General features: G+C 45.3%; 1 protein-coding gene across 3 annotated transcripts in view; it reads left to right on the top strand.

The window, feature by feature from the left end:
* The window catches only part of LOC144693355 (spectrin beta chain, non-erythrocytic 1-like), a 559,404-nt gene that overhangs the window by 426,682 nt on the left and 110,523 nt on the right, over positions 1 to 22,199 (top strand). For all 3 annotated transcript variants that reach the window (XM_078563183.1, XM_078563184.1, XM_078563185.1), the window contains exons 12-16: positions 7 to 309; positions 1,606 to 1,756; positions 7,164 to 8,034; positions 14,621 to 14,758; positions 17,249 to 18,005. In XM_078563183.1, coding sequence (XP_078419309.1) covers positions 7 to 309; positions 1,606 to 1,756; positions 7,164 to 8,034; positions 14,621 to 14,758; positions 17,249 to 18,005 — 2,220 coding nt within the window. The remainder of the gene's footprint in view (positions 1 to 6; positions 310 to 1,605; positions 1,757 to 7,163; positions 8,035 to 14,620; positions 14,759 to 17,248; positions 18,006 to 22,199) is intronic.

Below are 22,199 nucleotides of genomic sequence, written 5' to 3'. Positions count from 1 at the left end.
CCACAGGATAACTTTGGCTATGACCTACCTGCTGTGGAAGCGGCCATGAAGAAGCATGAGGCAATTGAGGCAGACATCGCTGCTTATGAGGAACGTGTGCAGGCCCTTGTGGATGTGTCAAAGGAGCTAGAGGCTGAAAATTACCACGATGTTAAACGTATTAATGCCAGAAGGGACAACATCATGCGACTGTGGGAGTATCTGTTGGAGCTGCTGAATGCTCGCCGAGCAAGGCTGGAAATGAACTTGGCCCTTCAGAAGATTTTCCAGGAGATGCTTCACATCATTGATTGGATGGACGAAATGAAAGTATGTGTTAAGAATGTTTGTTTATCTATAGTGTACGCACATGTTGGTGCTCTTTTACTAATGGGACAAAGGCTGATTGGTTGGATTTTTCAGGACTTAAGATGGTCAACGCTACTTTTGAAAAATAAAATCACAACATAACTGTTGGATCCTTTTTATTGCTTGTGTTCAGATTTCTTTCGAGTTTGGACAGTTTTTAGAAACTAGAATCAATAAAGGACACAGGTACGAGTTCCAGATAACTTTGTAATTGCTCCTGGTTGGTAAAGTGATGATTCGTATTAGGGGGACATCAGGAATGCTGGTCAGTAGAGAATTCCGGTTGGTAGAGTGCCGGATAACACAAAGTTTACTGTATTCAGCCTGACCAGATTTCTTGGCAGTTTTTTGTCAGTGGTGGTTTGCCATTGCCTTCCATTTTAATTGTGTATGTTAATCCACCTTCCTCAGCAAATGCTCTCCAGCTTAGTACAAGGGAGTAATGAACAGTATACAATTATCATTAATGATTATTTGTACTGATTTATTTGCAGCAAACAAGCTCCAGTTGTATCCCCTGCTCTTTTGAAATGTGACTTAATTGTTCCTTCCCGTTTCTTATCGGATAAATTAAATCCATATAATTATAAAAAAAAAGCTTGTCAATCTCTTGTAATAAGTCAAACAATATGCTGTTTTGTAAGGACATGAAATTATACCACGTAAAGCACAATTTAGTGAATGTGACAGAAATTTGGATATATGATAAGTGAACTTTGATACGTGTCTTAATTAGATGTAACATATTCATAATATATAGTTCCAATTAAAGTGTTCAAGGTGTCTATTTGATCTTTAAAGACACATATTTCCCTGATTCATGAGGCACAGCAATATTTTGAGAAATGGGCTGGCATTTGGTTAATTTAAAAAGCAATATTTTGCTTACAACGTTTACTTTTAGAAGAAGCTGGAGCAGGAAAGAAAAATAGGGGATGCGGAAAAGAAATAAATTATACCCTGTCCTGATTAAACAATATACATGGATAAAAATAACCCATTTTTATGCTGGCAAATCTGTCAGTGAGGTTCATAAAATGAACCAACTACAATGTAGGTAACAATGTAAAAAGCAAGTGGTGATAATTGAGCTGTTTGGAAGTCCTAAAGGTCTCTTTATGCATCAGCGTTATAACTTATTAAGCTTTAGAAACAATCAATGGCGTTTCTATTTGTGTGTGTTTATGTGTGTGCATGTGTGTCTTTTTACTCATATTCAGTTATTTTAGAAAGCTAATAGTTTAATTTTCCTTTCAGGTACAACTGCTATCACAGGATTTTGGTAAACATTTAATGGGTGTAGAGGACCTGCTTCAGAAACATACACTGGTGGAAGCTGACATCGCGATTCAGGCAGATAGACTGAAGTTGGTCAACGCAGGGGCACTTAAGTTTGCTGAAGGGGAAGGTACATATTGATGTTTCTGAAAAGCCCTCTGCTTCACATGCTGCTTAACCCTTTTGTCATCAGACTGGATGCCAAGGACAATCAGATAATTGGCAAAAGCAACTGCAAGGCTTTGATTTTCAATTTTTGTTGCTGTGTCTATTCATGGAACACTTTGAACACTGTGTGTTCATATGAATATCTATACACAGTAAGATCTTTATTATCCAGCATGAGCGGGGAATGCGTAGTGCCAGTTAACCAAAAATGCCAGTTAACTGAGAGTTCCATTTACCAATGGAATGCAGCGCAATGCTTGTAGCATGGACTCATATGCAAGTACTCGGGAAGTAAAGAACAGTATTCTTTTTACTTCTAATCTTCAGCAGTACATTAAAACATAAATTAAAGTACAAAATAATACAGAATACAGGAATGGGCTCCGGATAACTTTGTAATTCCTCCCGGTTGGTAAAGTGATGATTTGTGTTAGGGGAACATCAGAAATTCCGCTTATTGGAGAATTCCGGATAATGGAATGCCGGATAACACAAAGTTTACTGTATTCAGCCTGAGCTGTTTTCTTGGTAGTTTTTATCACTGGTGGTTTGCCATTGTCTTCCACGGTCAGGGGCAGGGCAAGGAGGCAGGTCCCATGTCTACCTCAGCCAGAACAGGAATCAAACCCACGCTGTTGGTATTATTCTGAACCACACTCTAAACATCTAGCCAGCTGAGATAACCAACCCCTGTGTGTAGAGTGCCTTTCAGCCTCAGCATGTCCCAGCGCACTTAATGGAAAATGAAGTATTTTTTGAAGATGCTGTTGTATAGTTGGGAAATATGCAGTAACTAGTTTGCACAGCGGAAGGGCCCACAGCAGCAATGTGATAATAATCAGATAATCTGTCTTAGTGTTTTTGTTAATAGTCATCATTCCTCAATGACTTGAGGAATAAGCATTGACCACGAGACTGAGGAGAACTACCCTGCACTTAGAATAATGCCATAGGGATCTTTGTTGACCTGAGAGAGCTGATAGCTCTCTCAGAGTTTAATGTCTCATCCAAAAGATGGCCCCCATATTACATAATACTCATCAATTCAGCTAACTTAGACAATTTTTAGTTTCTTCCACGCCCTTCCAGGTCAGGTATAGTTTGCATTTGATGTTGTGCCAAGAATATATTTCTTACTTCACCAAGGCCAGAATCTTCGGGTTGGCGTGTGGGGGCGGGCCCCACTCCCCGACGCATAAAATGATGGGCGGTGACGTCGGGTGTGCGTCCTGACATCACCACGCATCATTCAGATCTTCAGCTTGGCGGGCGTGCGGCGGAGTTGGCTGCACGCCCGCTGAACCGTCAAAGGCCTATTAAGGCCATTTAAAAACTAATTAAAGTTATTAACTGAGCTGCCCGTCCAACCTTAAAGTTAGCTGGGCAGGTGAAGAGCCCAGGCGGCCTTCGCATATATCATGAAGCCTCATCCAACGGCAGAGGGTTTATAAATTAAATACATTTTTTTAATTAAACCATCACATGAGGGGACATATCTTAAATTTTTTTTTTTCTCTTTAGTTTTAATCTTCCTGAGCCAGTTCTGTGCCTCAGGGAAATTTCTGCACTCCTTCGCTTGCATGTGCAGGAGAGCGCGGGCCCCAACTCAGCCTACTGCCCCCCCCTCCCCCCCACCACCAAAAGGAAGCGCTCAGCCTTAATTGACCCGTCCATGCAAAATGGCGGCCTGCAGCTGATCACAGGTGGCGATCGGCTGCGCGCTACCGCTCCCACTCAGCCCCCCTGACGGGGAGAAAATTCTCCCCCAAGTTAACTTCCAATTTATCACACCTTTGTAGACTTTGAGCAGGATTGCTGTTTTGGTGCTAATTGGTTGCCATAATTAAGAGGATTTGAAGGCTGGAGACTTAAACCCATTAGATTATGATTGCCGGATCCTTACATTCAGCAAAGAAAAAGATTTGGAACCAGTCTGGACTGAGAATTTGGGTTCCTAGAGGTAAAACTACAGTTTTGTTACTTGTAATTAAAACTGAAAAGTCTAGCATCCTTTATCTTGTCTGGCGTTGGCAGTGACTGGAGCTGAAGGGCATGTAGGATATATTCTGAGCAGCTAGCAATGTCATACCGGACAAACATTGATGGGAAAGGATTAATGAGGTCTGCAGTAATTTGTTTTGTTGGCCAGAGTTGTTCATCATATGGTTTGTCTAATTTTTCAGTTACCTTAATATATAATTTCTAAAATACAGAGTGGTGTGTGAGGAGGGGGGCCAATAATGGATCTAAAAGGGGATTTATGTTTGAAGGCAGGAGGAATGGCTGAGGTACTATGTGAGTACTTTGCCAAAGAAGATGCCGCCCAAGAAATGGTGAAAGAGGAGGCAGTTCAGACACTTCGTGGGTTTACGATTGATAAGGAGGAGGAATTAGATAGACTGGCTGGACTTAAAGCCGATAAGTTACCAGAACCAGATGGGGATACATCCAAGGATACTGAGAGAAGTAAGGAGGCAACAGCTGTAACCTTCCAAATCTCCTTAGACGCGGTGCGGTGGGTGGGTTTGAGGCTGGTGGCGCCAGAGGACTGGAGAATTGCAAACGTTACACTCTTGTTCAAAAAAGGGTGTAAAGATAAGCGCAGCAACCACAGAGCAGGTTAACCTCGGTGGTGGGAAAGCTTTAGAAACAATAACTCCATCTAAAATACACAATCACCTGGGCAAATGCACCTGGGTGAATTAAGTAAAGGCAGCACAGATTTTTAAGGGTAACTTGCTTGAGCTTTTTGATGAGGTACCAGAGGGTAGATGAGGGTAATGCTATTCATGTGGTCGTCTTGGACATCCAAAAGGCATCTGATGAAATGCCGCACAACAGATTTTTGAACAAAGTTAAAGCTTATGGAAAAGAAGGGACAGTACCAGCATGGATACGAAATTGGCTGAGTGAAAAGAAACACAGGTTAAAATTTAATGTAGGCTTTGCGGGACCTGCCTGCCAGCTGGAGAGCCAATGGGAGCCCTGCGTTATCTCTTTCTGGGAAGGCCCACTGGAAGTGCCAATCCCACTCTTAACTAGGCAGTGGCGGCCTTCCCCAGGACAGATCAAGGACCCTGGGTGCAGAGGTCCAACCCGCCAAGAGTTGCTGGCTAAACAGGGGCCAGCAGCTCTTCATTGCTCGCTGGCGCCACTGGGGATGCGGTGGTTGCTGCCAGTATTGCACCCAACCAAGGCCCAGGTTCTCCCAAGAATCCAGGCAATAGGTGAGTGATAGCAGGAGAGGATTGTGGGAGGAGGGTTGTGGGGGAGGTTGATTGGTGGGGGGGGGGGGGGGGGGGTGGTCAGCAACAAGGGCAGGGGGCTGGCTCTCAGCACTTCCACTCACCCCCCCCCCCCCCACCCCCCCCCCCCCCCCCCACCCCCACCCACCTTCCTGATGGCGGTCCCTCAATCAAGCACTGTGCCATTGAACATAGACTCCCTCCCTCGCCACTGGAAGCCTGCAAGCACACAGGGTTTGCTTTTTGGGCTTCTTGCATGGCAAATCCCTTGCCTGTTGCTGGGTGAATTCCAGCGATGGCAGGATGAGGCCCTTAAATGGACATTAATTGGTGTTTGGCGGGGGCAGGGGCGGGCTGTGGCGGGAAGGTTGTCCATGAGCCTTCCCACCATGGACTTAATCAGGCCAGAGTGTGAAGATGGCAGAGACCCCACCTGCCACCCTCCTGCCCAATTAAATGCCTGCCTGCCACCAAACCCACTACAGGGGAGGGCGTTGAATTCCACCCAGAGTGTAGTGGTGAATGGTTGTTTTCTGGACTGGAGGAAGGTTTATAATAGAGTTCCCCAGGGCTCTGTGTTAGGAGCTCTGCTGTTCTTTACATATGTTAATGACCTAGACTTGGATGTGCAGGGCAAAATTTCAAAATTTGAGCTTGCTACAAAACTTGGAAATATTATGAACTGTGAGGAGGAGGATTGTGTTAAACTTCAAAATGACAATGAGAGGTTAGTGGAATGGGTAGACAAGTTGAAGATGAAATTTCTTGCAAGTAATTATGAAGTGATTCATTTTGATAGGAAGAATGCAGGGAGGTAATATAAAATAAAGGGCACAATTCTAAAGTGGGTGCTGGAGCAGAGAAACCTGGGGGTATATGTGCACAAGTTGTTGAAGGTAGCAGGACAAGTTGAGAAAATGGTTAAAAAAAGCAGACGGGATCCTGTGTTTTATAAATAGGGACATAGAGTACAAAATCAAGGAAGTTATAATAAACCTGTATAAAACATGGCTCGGCCTCAAGTGGAGCATTGCATCTTATTCAGGGCACCACATGTTAGGAAGGGTATGAATGCATTAGAGAGGGTGCAGAAAAGATTCATGAGATGGTTCAAGAATGGTTTCAGGGGTGAGAAACCTCAGTTATGTTGATAGATCGGAGAAGCTGGGACTGTTCTCCTTGAAGAAAAGGTTGAGAGGAGATTTGATAGACACATTCAAAATCATGAGGGGTCCGGACAGAATAGATAGGGAGAAACTGTTCCCATTGGTGGAAGGATTGAGAACCAGCGAACGCTAATTTAAGGCAAAAAAAACCAGTGATGACATGAGGAAAAACTTTTTCACGCAGCGAGTGATTAGGATTTGGAATGCACTGGCTGAAAATGGGAGAGGCAGGTTAAGCCATGGCTTTCAAAAAGGAATTGCTTCGTTATCTGAAGAGGGCCCATTTGCAGGGCTGTGGGGAAAAGGCAGGAGAAGTGGCACTAGGTGAATTGCTCTTGCAGAGAGTTGGCACAAACATGATGGGCCAAATGGCCTCCTTCTGTGCTGTAACCATTCTATCATTCTATGAAACAAAACCCAACATCACATCAGTTTGCATTATGCAATTTTAGCTTGAGGAACTTGCTTTCCCATAACATTGGCTGCCAGGATGAATCGCCCCATAATCTGCTGGACAGAACAAGTTTACTTTAAGAGCTCAACCTGGTCATGTGAGAAGTAGTTTAGATTTAAGACCTAACATAGTCTGGTGGGGATGGGGGTCAGGGTCAGGTGATACTGATAAGTCGCATGGAGCTCACTTCTTCAGTTTGGGGGTATTTTCTAAATTCCTCAATACGTTTGTGACTTCTTTGCCCTGTGTGTTATCCTATATATAACCTCCAGAGCTTTGTATTACTCCATATGTAAATACACCTTGTGCTATTACGTTATACTCCAGGCATTTTGTTGTTCTATGAATATGATTGAAAGGAGGCAAAGTCAATTTATTCTCAAGATCTGTGCTACCAAAAAAATGATTTTTTTTTTTGTTCCCATGAGAAATGGTTACCAAATGTGGTTTAACAACATTCTCAACAGAGGGATCACTGATATTCCCTGTGGATCTCTTTTCCAGGTTATACCCCTTGTGATCCCAATGTGATCAAGGATCGTGTCAACCACCTGGAACTGTGCTACGAGGAGCTGTGCGTCTTGGCGGCCGAGCGGAAAGCTCGCCTGGAGCAGTCCCGCCGCCTCTGGAGGTTCTTCTGGGAAATGGCCGAGACCGAGGGCTGGATCCGAGAAAGGGAGCAGATCTTCTCGTCGCAGGATTATGGGAAGGACATCACCAGCATTATGATCCTGCAGGGCAAGCACAAGGCACTGGAGGACGAGCTGGGGGGCCTCAGCACCCACCTGCAGCAGACAGTGAGGGAAGGCCGGGGCATGGTGGCACAGAAGCACTTCGCTTCGCCGGAGATCCAGAAGCGAACGGACGAGGTCCTTGCGAGGTGGAAGGATTTGGAGGAGCTGGCCGCTTTCCGCAAGCAGAACCTCCAGGACGCGCAGAACTTCTTCCAGTTCCAAGTGGATGCCGACGATGTCAAAACCTGGCTGCAGGACACCTCCCGCATCGTGTCCTCGGACAACGTGGGTCATGACGAATTCTCAACGCAGACGCTGGCGAAGAAGCACAAGGACCTGACGGATGAAATCATGAAGTCCGGGGCGGCTATTGACCTGCTGAACAGACAACTGCGGAGCCTCCCCGAGGAGTTCAGGAAGCTGCCCGAGATCAGAGACCGGCAACAGGAGATTGTGGAGCTGTACGCCGACCTGGTAGCCCTTTCGGACCTGCGGAGGCAGCGTTTGCAGGACGCCCTGGCCCTTCATGTGATGTTCAGTGAGGCCGACGCGTGTGAATTGTGGATGAACGGGAAAGAGAAGTGGCTGAAGGGAATAGAGATTCCAAAGAAACTGGAGGATCTGGAAGTCGTGGAGCACAGGTACAAATGCAACAGATTGATTTATCTGTCTCTCTCCTGCATGTTCATTCATAGTGTGCAAGTCAAACGCTTAATATCCTCACACATCTTCGCAAGTTTTAGTGGACTATTGGGAGGGTCCCCTGGCGATTGTATTCAGCAGGTCAGGCAGCATTTGTGAAGAGAGAGAACAAAAAACAGGGTTAACAGGGCGGGATTTTCCGCCCCCCCCCTCCGACTCACCAGTAGGATCTTCCTGTCCCGCTGAAGTGAACGGACATTTGAATGGCTCGCCGCCGGGGGGGAAACCCGCCGCCGTGCTGGTGGTGGTGGGTGGGGGGCCGGAAAATCCCAGCCAACCTCTCGGGTCTGTGACCTCTCAGCCGGTCTCCCCAGTTGCTGCCCGACCTGCTGAATAGTTTCAGCGGACTCTGTATTTAATTTCACATTTCCAGCATCCGCGGTATTTCGCTTTCGCACTTGTCATTGCGATCACCCTGAGTGACAGAGTTAAAACCCCTGAGTAGTTGGAAATTGCACGTTATCCGACCCGTGGATGCTTCATAAGAATGAACCTTATTGAATTCGTGAATCAAGGTTACTTACTGGTGATGTGTAAATTAATTGATAGGGAACCAAAATCACTTTAGAACTATAGTGACCGTGAACCACTTCATACCTCCCACCCTCCCCTTATTAAAATGACACAACTGACCCCTATTATATATATGTATGTATAATATATATCTTCCTTTTCAGCCACATTTTTTTAAGCTTATACCATTTTCTAATTTAATGTACCTGAGAGCGATTACAAAACCATAATCTAATTATCGCAGGTTGAGAGGGGCATATGACATAACAAGCCATGGTTTGAGGGGAGGTGGTGGCGTAGTGGTAATGTCGCTGGGCTAGTAATCCAGGTGGAGTCAGGAGGTTCAAATCCCACCATGGCAACTGGTGGAATTTAATTTCAATTAATAAATCTGGAATATAAAGCTAGTCAGTAATTACCATCAGTAATGGTGGTAGTGACCATGACAACTATCATCGATTGTTGTAAAAACCCATCTGGTTCACTAATGCCCTTTAGGGAAAGAAATCTACCCTCCTTGCTTGATCAGGCCTGCATGTCACTCCAGACCCACAAGCAATGTGGTTGACTCTGAACTGCCACCTGAAGTGGCCTAGCAAGCCACTCAGTTCAAAGGGCAATTAGGGATGGGCAACAAATGCTGGCCTAGCCAGCGATGCCCACATCCCGTGAAAGAATAAAGAAAAAAAACAACGATGAATAATTTAGAACATGCATCTGAAGGTTACAGCCTTATAACCATTCTCTCTATTATTTCTTATTCACCCTAATATTTCCTGTTGTGATTTTATTCATGGTGAGCTATTCTTTGGCCTGCTGTATTCTAGCAGTCCTGTCAGTACAGATGCTGACTCATCATTCAGTTAACATTCACCAAGGCTATTCAGTAGAACACAGAAAATTAAGGCAGAAGCTGGCAGAGATTTTGGGGATTATGAGACGTTTTGAAGAGGTAAATGGTGAAAATTGTTTGGCGAAACAGAAATGAAGGGTCAGAAGTGGATTATCACTAGAAAAACCAGGAGGGCAGTTAGAAATAAATGAATTAACACAGGTTATTAGGATATGGAATGTTTAGTCACAAGTGACTAGTAAAGCAGAGACCACTTAAAAGGGAGTTGGGAGGGCCTTTAGTGCAAGAGGATTTAAGTGCAGGAGTAAAGAAGTCTTGCTGCAGTTGTATAGAGCCTTGGTGAGACGACATCTGGAGTATTGTGTAAATATTCGGTCGTCTTACCTAAGGAAGGGTATACTTGCCATAAAGGGAGTGCAATAAAGGCTCACCAAGCCGATTACTGGGATGGTGGGATTGACAGATTGAGGAGACAGGGCCTATATTCCCTAGAGTTTAGAAGAATGAAACCTTCTAGGACATGGGTGACTGGGGGAGGGGAAAGGATGGGGGAGCTCGTCAGTTCTGCGCTTCTAAAACCAAAAGTGAGCGGAGCCTCGTGTTGGACGGGCACAGGTGCTGCATGGGAGTGTGATGGGAGATGCAGGTCAGCTCAGATGGACAACTGAAAGAGAACCCCAGGAGGCAGCATTGAGAATGCTCAGGACAGTGAGATGAGTGGGATTGAGGAAAGATCCCCGTGCGTGGGAGAGGCTCCAAAACGCCCTGCTGCACACACACTTCTCCCTCCAGAATCACTCGTGGGCCGGCTGTGTGCAGCTGAACTGCTAGAGGTGAGGGGGAGGACTCGCAAAGCCTGTAAGTGAAGCTGAAAGACACCATTACACATTATTTAGTGAAAGTGAATATATTTTCAGATTATAAAGTGACAAAATGTGTTCACCCGTGCAACCACTTGTGATCAGGGATTCGTAACTTTTCTTGGCCTACCACTACAAGGTGCTGCCCTGACATCCGCAGCAGGGGTGGAGACAGCCTGTGCAATGGTTGGCCCTGTTGGCTCTGATGACTTTGACGTGAGTCCACTGGAGAGCCGAGGCTTTAAGGGCCCCGGCTTGCTTTGGCTGTCCAACTGTGGGCCAGCTGCTCCCTCTGCGATGACAGAGGACGAGGTTGAGGGGGTCACAAGCAAAGGGAACTCAGAGGGAGAGGACAGCCTCTGAGATTCCTGAATGGATTACCCAGGGGAATCCAGCTCCCGCTCCTCCTCCCTTCTGGTCCCCGGTCTGACTCCTTGAGGGGTAGGAGCACCTGGAGGGGTGTTGAGGTGCCCCGTTTCCCCCTCAAGTAGCCACTGCAGGAACTCATCCATGGCTACCGCGATGGAGTGCAGGTCTGTGTGCATCTCTGTGTTCTGCTGGACCAGGGTCTCCATGGCATTCACCATCCTTCCCAAGGAGACCTCCATATGCGCATGTGTTGGCAACGCTTCACCAGAGAGCAGGTGGACACACTCCTCTGACTCGCGTGCCACTCTGTTGAGGGCTTCCAACAGCTCTGCGTGATGTTCTCCCTCCTTCTGCTGACTTTCCAGGATGAGTTGGTAGGCCGAATCCAGAGGCTTGTCATCTGACTTGGACCTCAGATGCCCCTTCCCCAGCAGCCCTCCGAGTGCTGGGGTGCTTGGTTGAACCTGCCTCCTCCTGCTGCGGACACGTGTCCGTGTGGTGACCACCAGATTGTGAACCCGAGCCTGCTCTAGATCTAGGTCCCACCGAGGTCTGTGTCTCTCGGCTGGTGGAGGGTGTGGGTAAGCACTGTGACGGATCTTCCAGGCTGCTTATTTCAGCTCTTCAACAGAAGAGGTGTCCTCTTGGCTAGAGGTGAGGACATGGATGGAGCTGAGGGACTGGCTGGCTGAGGGTGTCAGTTGCTTGGCAGGGCTCCCTGTGAACTAAAGTAGAGATAATTCGTGCATGGCAGCAGAGTCAAAAGCAGGAGAGAGAGCACTCACAGTTGCATTGAGAGAGGGATGATGTGGTGCAGGATCCTCACGTGGGTGTTTGCCGCTAACGTCACTGTCACCGCAGGCATGGTCCACGTCCTCACCAGTCAGCATGATGGCACACTCCTCAAAGTGAGTGAGGGGCCTAATGTGGGCCACTCCACCCCCAGGTCTGGGACCTCTCCCTGCTGATGTGATCCAGCTTCTGCTGCATGAAAACAGATGGAGAGAGTGTGAGCAGGACACATGGCACTGTGTGGAATATTTGTGTGGTGAGCGGAGCCATGGACGGGATGAGGACATGAGCTCGAGAGGATATGAGCCTGATGGAGATGTGAGGGTGTGTGCGAGAGTTAGTGCTGTTGAGATGTGAGATCCTTGTGGATGTGTGATGGGTTTATGAGTGTGTGAGTAGAAAGTGATGAGAAGAGTGACTTACTCTGGCAGAACGGAGGAGACCATTCATCCTATTTTGGGGCTGGGTGGCTGTCATCTTTTGCAGGGCATTGGCGCTGACCACCGCTGTCAGCGCCTCCCATGCTGGATTGTTGACCTTGCTTGTTGGCGTCTGCCCAGAGCAGGGATAGAGGACTTGACGGCGGGCCTCCACTGCGTCTAGTAGGCGCCTGAGGGAGGCGTCGCTAAATCTGCAGGCAGCAGGTTTCCTCCCTTTGGCAGCCATTGGTTCGCAGCAGCTTCCTATCCCATGAAGGCTGGTAGCTCTTTGCAGGGGTGGCCTTTAAATATGGTGTCTGGTTTACTGAAGGCCTGATGGGGTGGAGTGGGCGAATGAGAGACCAGCGACACGACGTGTTTCCTGGGAATGCATGACTAATGAGGCGGGATTCGGACAATACATCATGAAACGCTGCCATTGTGGCCAAAGGGAAAACATCTTTCTTTCTGCCCACCACTGCACTTAGTGCAAATCTGGGATGATTCCGCCTTTCGTCTTAGAATAAGAGATAGGCCATTTAGGACTGAGATAAAGAGGAATTTCTTCACTCAGAGGGTGGTGAATCTTTGGAATTCTCTACCCCAGAGGGCTGTGGAGGCTCAGTCATTGAGTATGTTCAAGACAGAGATCGATAGATTTCTAGATACTAATGACATCAAGAGATATGGGAATAGCACTGGAAAATGGTGTTGAGGTAGATGATCAGCCATGGTCTAGTTGAATGGCGGAGCAGGCTCGAGGGGCCGAATGGCCTATGCCTGCTCCTATTTCCGAAATTCCAATGTATTGGAAAAGAAAGAATAAAATTGGTTGTAAGAAAGGCCAGGGATATACACTTCCAGTTGAAGTGTTAGCACTGGACAGACACAATAGGGATCATTTCAAGCTAATTTGCTGGGCAGGAAATCAGCAAAGCTACACCCTGTTAGAATCATACCTCTGTAAACTGGATGTTTCTTTTTAAAATATGGAAGGACATTACTCGGAACGATTAGTTTATTATAAACCAAAAACTCTTTTAAACAAGTTTCAAGAACTGATTGACACACGATTGTAATCCACACACATACACACCCAAAATTGGAGGCTGCCCAAGAGTTATTTTTTAAAAGGGTCATGGAACTGCCAACAAGCAGGCCTTTTCCATGCAATACCCTGACTTTATGGTACTTGAGAAGGAGCTGTTTGTTTTGAACTGCAGAGCTCTTTAATTAATGAAGCTAGAAGACAGAAAGGCAATCACATGGCAGAGGCAAACCTTAAGTTAAAACCAGTGGTTTTGCTTTCAGTCTTGTTGGGGAATGGCTGAGAACAGGAGGCTACCCTGACGAGCTCTCTCCCCCTCTCTGCTTTGTGAAACCCTGTGTGGTTCTCAACCTGTAGCCAGATAATCCTCATCTGAGTGTCGTTTGTCTGCATAATTTTGGACTAGCTAGCTGAGACAGGAATAATCGGTCCAGCTATACTCTCCTCCATGTTGAAGAATCATTGATGAACTTTCCGACATCTACTGGGCCCAGTGGCACGCCTTCAGCCGAGGGAACTTCAGACTGACAGCATCGAACCTCCATGAGCTTTAATTTCTTTTTCTCTTTTTAGGAGAGTTTTTTTTTCCATCCACCCGACCCTGCAGAGACTACGTATCTCTGTGTGTGTGCCCGTGTCTGTGTGTGTACCCGTGTCCGTGTGTGTGTGCCCGCGTGTCCGTGTGTGTGCCCGCGTGTCCGTGTCTGTGTGTGTGCCCGTGTCTGTGTGTGTCAGCGTGTCTGTGTGTGTCAGCGTGTGTGTGTGTGTGTGTGTATCCACGTGTGTGTGTGCTGGGGAAGTTTAAGGATTAACTAGTTACGTTTCCAGAATACAATAGTGTGTCAACCAGTTCTTGAAACTTGTTTAAAAGGGGTTGTGTTTTATAATAAATTAATCATTCTGAATCTTTTAAAAGAAGCCTGGTCAGAGTTTCTTTTCTGGGTACTAGAAGTGTAGGTAAACGATTGGCCGTTTTGATGAGAGAATTAAACATTTAGATTAATGGTATGGCCTGTGGAGTAGTGGGGCTTGATAATTCACACACTTCTCCTATCCTGGTGGTAACACTGCCCAATATTGCTCTCCACTTAGTCCAATAAAGAGTAAAATGGCCGGGGTGTAAGAATTAGCATTGCACCCATCCTGAGAGTTTCCCCGCGAATGGGTTAGATTAAAATGGCCCCATTGACACCTTCTGTTTTTCCTGATGTTATATCCCAGATATTTGATTAACAGGAGGGGGAACAGTCCTAACTGTAGGTTTAGCCAAAGTTAATCTAATGTTCGTTACCCAGAAAATGCAAAACAAATTATATGGGCATTAACAGAGCATTTACATGTCAGTAACCTCATCCCAGGATTAAGTCGCATTAAAAATTGTAAGGATGATATTTGAATAGTTTGTAATATTATCAGAACCCCAAAATAGCATTATAGCTTTGAAATTGCTGCATCACATTCATTTTAGTGATTTTTGGCTAATCATGATGAACATCATTGATGCCTGGTGAGCAGCATAGTAAGCAACTCGTCGCTTCAAGTTAATTGAGTGATGATCATCAGCACCTTTGCAATAAATGATATAATGAATAGGCTTTATATTTGCTCTATTAAACATCTTGCTCGCTGTGATTTCTAAATCTGTTATAATCGACATTATTTTTTGCTTAGGTTTGAAACCCTGGAACAGGAAATGAACAATTTGGGGTCTCAGATCACTGAAGTAAACCAAGCAGCTAACCGCCTGGTAGAGAGTGGCCACCCCAGTACGCAAGAAATTAAAGAATGTCAGGATCATGTGAACCGCAGGTATGCTCCTAATTTGTTGCCGGTCACCACACATAGCGGGCATGATTCACTGGTGGTTTGTTGACCTGCAAAAGAGCATTCTGAAGCTCGCAAGATGATGAGAGAAATAAGCTGCTCATTCCGTTTAGTTTTTACATAAAGGATCCAATCAAGAGACCATTGTCCCCTTCCACCCCTTGCTTCCAATTCAGTTCCCCTTGCTGGACATGCCCATTTCTCCTTTGCGTTCTTTAATGAAGTCTCAGTTCATTTCATTAAGTGACCGTATTTTGCTCTTTCCCCCTGTTATCAGGTAACCTCATTACAGATCACTGCCAAAGATGTTTTTGGACAAGCCGTAGGATATGTGTGAGAGTTGCCTAGCGTAACTAGTGAGAAAAGGCAATTTGGTCTAACAAGCCCTCTTCATTCCGAGACCATGAATAATAATTTTATCTCGAATCTTTCTCCTAATTGAAGGAACACTAAGTTCTATCCCAATCTTTCCTGGGTGAAATAAATCAAATAATGCTTTCAAGTCAGCATAACTCTCTATCACTTTCTCAATAAGTATTGCTGCACCTTCCTTTTAACGGGTTTGGTTAATCTGAATGAACTACGTTCTCTCTGATGGTACAGTTTTAAAGGAGTTGCAGAAACAGAGAGCCCTGGGGGGGCTCCTTGTACAAAAATCCTTGTAGCTGCCAGTACAAGTTGGGAAGGCTGTTAAAAAAGCACACAGGATCCTTGGCTTTATAAACAGAGGCGTTGAGTCTGATATTTATGGGAAGGCAGGGGGTGTACAGTAGAGCAGGAGAAATCCGGCAAGGTGAGGGACACACAAATCCTGTTGAATTTAGCAGTTATAGTTTTTACCTTCCATTTCCCGCTAAACTGGAAAGGACTAGATATGGCAGGACTGCAGAACTTTGATCTGATATATTGGCTGTGGGGTAGCTTTGCCTGCTGCTTCCACTATTTAGCGTGCATGCAGTCCATTGGCGGTGGATTATAATCCTAGACCCTTTTTGGGACAATCCCAGGTCAAGTATACTTCTCAGACGATTCATCTCAACTTTAGGTTGAGAAAGACAGATGTCAAAGATGCTAAATGGGCCTGAAGGACTGAACTATCTCTCTCCAAAGGAAAGGAACCCCCTGACAGTATTACTGCCTTTTGGATACCATTTTAACAAGTTTCAAGCAGATTATTATATCCTGGATATTATTAAGGACCAGGAATAACTCCTCAGTAATTTCCCTTCCCGCCGTCTCCCACCGACACCAAACAGGGAATGGAGTCGGATTCATGAGTTATCGATACAGAAGGCCATGTGAGACAATATAAATTCTAAACAATATAGATGTTTATTAAAGAGTTGAACATGAAATCCATAGTTTGGTGAGAAAGTAAATTACAATGTTACAAGCTCCAGGAGGTGAGAAAGTACAATCTTATCTCTGGTAGAGAATGCAGCTTTTAAATTCAATTATTGTTACAGTAAAATGTTTTAAGTATATTACTTAAGTAGGATTGCTTTAATCCCTGAATAGAAGACTACAGAGTTAGCGAGATAGCTCTGTCCTGGTTAAGGGGAGAATTATCATGTTTGTACCTTCACCTTGAGAGATGCTCAAGCAAGTTAAACAAACGTAAAAATCCAATGTATGCTCTAATTTATAATGTTTCTTGGGGCGCCTAATTAATTTCTAATGTATAATTTGAGTACAAAAAGCACTTGTTTTGCTAGGAGGCGTTGCAGGGAAAGAGATAAGTCTGGATGAAACACAAATCGACACAAGAAAAAGAATTGCCAAACACTGTCACCTTCTGAAAAATTTGACTCCACTCCAGAAAAAATTTCTTTTCGTTTTCTACGATATATTATCTCTCCTCCAATCCCTTGCTTCCCATGCCTCAGTCAAGATTGTGATTTAATAATGAACAAAGGGCAAAACCCAACTCTCTGATACATCACCAAATCATCCCAATGTGTTGCACTCCTGTATCTCCCCAAATGTTATCCTCTTTAGTTTTCTAGAGCGTTTTCTCCAGGCAGGAAGACTGAATATCCTAAGCTACGATACTACCCCTGTATATGATTGGCATGGGGTAAAATGACTATGCTGGCATTGCTATAAATAACTTATCCTGAACCTAAAACGTAAACATAGATCTAAATATATATCAAAAGAGGCTTGGGAAAATGTTTGGTTTATTTTAAGAAAGATTATGTATGTTAAAATTTCCCCTTTTAATTTTTGTGACATTTGTGAAAATGACTATGCTGGCATTGCTATAAATAACTTATCCTGAACCTAAAACATAAACATAGATCAAAATATATATCAAAAGAGGCTTGGGAAAATGTTTTGGTTTATTTTAAGAAAGATTATTTATGTTAAAATTTCCCCTTTTAATTTTTGTGATATTTGTGAACTGATGGCTAGGTTTGTTTTCTGTTTGAGATGCATGTTTACGTAGAATAATAACCTTGATGCGATTGGCAGATGGCTGATGTTCCAGAAGTTGGTGGAGATCAAAAAGAACAACATACACTCGGCGTTGAGTCTTCAGAATTATTGTCTTGAATGTGATGAGACCAAAGCCTGGATCCATGAGAAAACCAAACTCATTGAATCAACCCAGGCCTTGGAAAAAGACTTGGTCGGTGTCCTGGCCATTCAGCGCAAGTTGTGTGGAATAGAGAGGGATCTGGCTGCCATTGAATCAAGGCTTCCAGAGTTGCAGAAGGAGGCCCATGCATTGGCAGATGAGCACCCCAAGCATGCTGCAGATATCTTGAATAGGCTTAAGGAAATCAATGATGTTTGGGATGAACTAAAACGCACTCTTCAAGGTCGTGAGGAGTCACTTGGGGAGGCCAGCAAACTGCAGAAATTCCTGCAAGATTTAGATGACTTTCAGTTGTGGCTGTCCAAATCCCAAAAAGCTATTGCTTCTGAAGATGTGCCAAACTCCTTACCTGAAGCAGACGCTCTCCTCGGGCAGCACAATGCCATAAAAAATGAGATAGATCGCTATGAGGAAGATTACCAGAAGATCAGAGATACTGGAAAAATGATAACGCAGGAAGAAACAGACCCACAGTTTCAAATATTAGAGCAGCGTTTGAAAGGACTGGACACTGGTTGGAATGAGCTTCATCAGATGTGGGAAAACAGAAAGGATCTTCTCTTTCAGTCTCATGGATATCAGCAGTTCCTCAGGGACAGCAAACAAGCAGGTGGCATTCTCAGCAATCAGGTACTTGACTATTATCATCTTGTGCAATAAGACAACCAGCCTAGTGTTGCTGTGAAGTGCTTTCGGCTGCCCAGTGAAGCTAAACTAGTATAATATAAATAGGATGGTAAGGACCAAAGTGACTCGGGAGCAAAGCAAAGTTAGAGAACTTGCCTTCAGTGAGTTTCACTCCACTTTCAGACTGAGTTCTGAATCTGGAAACACACTGCATTTGCACAGTGAATACAGCATCAGTGTTACCCAAACCTTTGAAGTGATGTGTTTTTTTCATGTAAATGCACCCTTCATCTTTACTTCTGATTAACAAGACAAAATGGGATACTGATTTTTTTTTATTGCATTCAGGAGATGATTAAGGATAGAGAGCATGTATGCATTTGGGCACTAGAAATATGGTAGACATCAGAACAAATTTATTAGCATTTTTGGAACACCTTGACGATCTATTCTGCCTCAGAAAATCACCCTTCAATGTATTGCATTTTTAAAATCACGGTACTATGAATTTAATTAAGAATATTTTGCACAGTTGTGCTGAGATCTTAACTTGGGTGCGTATCAGAAAATCTTTTTTTCAATAATTACAACTAAAAAAAAAAATCCTGTTTCTTTAAAAGCATTAAGGAGGTTGGTTTGCTTCTGTTCTGCAGTGCAGTGTTTCACCTCGCCTTTAGGGCTAATGTTGGGGTCTCTACCAGCAGGGCGAAGCAGGCTCTCAGAGAACCAACATCTCATTTTACATTGCGTCAGCTTTTATTTTCAATTGGCTTGGAAAAATATTGACGAGGTTTTTAATTTCAAATCAAGTAAAAGTGAGGAGAATTCTCCACCCCCACCCCCACCCCCCTGTCAGGGGGGTTGTGCGGGGGGCAGCCACGGACCCGATTGGCACTCCTGATCGGGCCTGCGCCACCATTTTACGTGGGCGGGCCATTTAAGGTCTGCCCAGCATGACGCGCGCTCCCTGTGCAGGTGGGGAAGGGGGGGTGGGTTCCCTGAGTCGGGAGTGCGCTTTTTCGCACATGTGAGTGAAAGAGTGCAGAAATCTCCCTGACGCACAAGGAGATAAGTTTTAAGTTTTAAAAATTTTAATAAATAAAAAAAAAATTTAAGACTTGTCACATGAGCTGGGACATGTCAATGCGCTTTAATGAAAAAATTTATTTAACTTATAAACCCTTCATGAAACCTCATCCCGCCCATGGATGAAGTTCCATGCAAAATGCGAAGGCCGCCTGAGCTTTCTCAATAGCTTTAATTAATTAATTAATAGCCTTAGCAGGCCTTTGACAGTTTGGCGGGCACGCAGCTGAGTCGAACTGAAAAACAAATGACACGCGGTGACGTTGGGACGCACGCCCGACATCACCCCGCGTCATTTTACACCTTGGCGAGTGGGCCCTGCCCCTGCCCGCCGAGCCAAAAATTCTCCCCTGGGAAAGAGTCTGAACTGTCGTCCTGCGAACTTCAGTTGAAAGGAGATCAACGAGCCAGTTTTATGCTGCTGACATAGACTTATTTCACACCCATATAGTCAGAAAATAGGTACCAGCGAATAAATTACAAAAAGGCAAACGAAAGTAAAATGCAGTCCAAAGACTGCAAAAGGGAATCACAGTAGAATTACTTTCATGTTTGAACAAGCAGCTGGCATTGTGAAGAATCTCATTCTTTTGACCTCACTGTCCTAAATTTAACCGCATGCAGAGAGGTGGTGACGTAGTGGTATTGTCACTAGACTAATAATCCAGAGACCCAGGGTAATACTCTGGGGACCTGGGTTCGAATCCCACCACGGCAGATGGTGAAATTTTGGGTTCAGTAAAAATCTGGGATTAAAGTCTAATGATACCGTGAACCCACCTGGTTCACTAATATCCTTGAGGGAAGGAAATCTGCTGTTCCCTCACCTGGTCTGCCTTCATGTGACTCCAGGCCCACAGCAATGTGGTTGACTCTTAAATGCCTTCTGAAATGGCCTAGCAAACCACTCAGTTGTATCAAACCGCTAAAAAGTCAATAAAAAAGAATGAAACTGGATGAATCACCCGGCATTGATCTAGGCATCGGAAACGACAACGGCAATCCCTGTTGACCCTGCAAAGTCCTTCTTACTAACATCTGGGGGCTAGTGCCAAAATTGGGAGAGCTATCTCACTGACTAGTCATCCTCGCAGAATCATACCTTACAGATAATGTCCCAGACACCACCATCACCATCCCTGGGTATGTCCTGTCCCACTGCCAGAGGTGGTGGCACAGTGGTATACAGTCAGGAGGGAGTTGCCCTGGGAGTCCTCAACATTGACTCCAAACCCATGAAGTCTCATGGCATCAGGTCAAACATGGGCAAGGAAACCTCCTGCTGAATACCACGTACCGCCCTCCCTCAGCTGATGAATCAGTGCTCCTCCATGTTGAACTTGGAGGAAGCACTGAGGGTGGCAAGTGCGCAGAATGTACTCTGGGTGACTTTAAGGTCTATCACTAAGAGTCGCTCAGTAGCACCAGCACAGACTGAGCTTGCCGAATCCTAAAGGACAAAGCTGCTATACAGGGTGTGTGGTGGGTGGTGAGGGAAAAACATACTTTACCTCATCCTTACCAACCTGCCTGTCACAGATGCATCCGTCCATGACAATATCGGTAAGAGTGACCAATGCACAGTCCTTGTGGAGACGAAGTCCCATCTTCACATTGAGGATGCCCTCCATCGTGTTGTGTGGCACCACCACCGTGCTAAGTGGGATAGATTTCAAACACACCTAGCACCTCAAGACTGGGCATCCATGAGGTGCTGTGGGCCATCAGCAGCAGCAGAATTGTACTCAAACACAATCTGTAACCTCATGGCCCGGCATATCCCCAACTCTACCATTACCATCAAGCCAGGGGATCAACCCTGGTTCAATGAAGAGTGCTGGAGGGCATGCCAGGAGCAGCACCAGGCATACCTAAAAACAAGCTGTCAACCTGGTGAAGCTACAACACCGGCCTACTTGTTGTCAAACAGCTTAAGCAGCAAGTGATAGACAGGGCTAAGCGATCCCACGACCAACGGATCAGATCTAAGCTCTTCAGTCCTGCCACATCCAATTGTGAATGGTGGTGGACAATTAAACAACTCACTGGAGGAGGAGGCTCCACAAATATCCTCATCCTCAATGATGGAGGAGTCCAACACATCCATGCAAAAGATAAGGCTGAAGCATTCGCATCAACCTTAGCCAGAAGTGCCGAGTGGATGACCCATATCGGCCTCCTGCAGAGGTCCCCAGCATCACAGATGCTAGTTTTCAGCCAATTTGATTCACTCCACGTGATATCAAGAAATGGCTGAAGACACTGGTCAGTGCAAAGGCTATGGGCCCGGACAATATTCCGGCAATAGTACTGAAGACGTGTGCTCCAGAACTTTCTGCACCCCTAGCCAAGGTTGGGTGGACATTTACAACATTGGCATCTACCCGGCAATGTGGAAAATTGTTCAGGTATGTCCTGTACACTTAAAGCAGGACTAATTCAAACCGGCCAATTACCGCCCCGCCCCATTGGTCTACCCACGATCATTAGTAAAGTGATGGAAAAGCTCATCAACACTTATTTAGTAATAACTTGCTCACTGATGCTCAGTTACGGTTCCTCCAGGGTCACTCAGCTCCTGACCTCATTACAGCCTTGGTTCAAACATAGAGAAAAGAACTGAACTCCAGAGGTGAGGTGAGAGTGACTGCCCTTGACATCAAGGCAGCATTTGACCGAGTGTGGCATCAAGGAGCCCTAGCAGAACTGGAGTCAGTGGGTATCAGGGAGAAAACTGGTTGGAGCCATACCTAGCACAAAGGAAGATGGTTGTGGTTGTTGGAGGTCAATCATCTCAGTTCCAGGACATCACTGCAGGAGTTCCTCAGGGTAGTGTCCTAGGCCCAACCATCTTCAGCTGCTTCATCAATGACCTTCCTTCCATCTTAAGGTTAGAAGTGAGGATGTTCGCCGATGATTGCACAATGTTCAGCACCATTCGCGACTCCTCAGATACTGAAGCAGTCCATGCCCAAATGCATCAAGACCTGGACAATATCCAGGCTTGGGCTGACAATTGACAGGTTACATTCACGCCGCAGAAGTGTCAGGCAATGACCATCTCTGACAAGAGAGAATCTAAACACCACCCCTTGACACTCAATGGCATTA

The sequence above is a fragment of the Cetorhinus maximus genome, chromosome 18, assembly GCF_964194155.1.
Source record: "Cetorhinus maximus chromosome 18, sCetMax3.hap1.1, whole genome shotgun sequence".
NCBI classification, from domain to species: domain Eukaryota; kingdom Metazoa; phylum Chordata; class Chondrichthyes; order Lamniformes; family Cetorhinidae; genus Cetorhinus; species Cetorhinus maximus.
The sequence above is the reverse complement of the archived record's forward strand: the minus strand, read 5'-3'. Positions and strand labels throughout refer to the sequence as shown.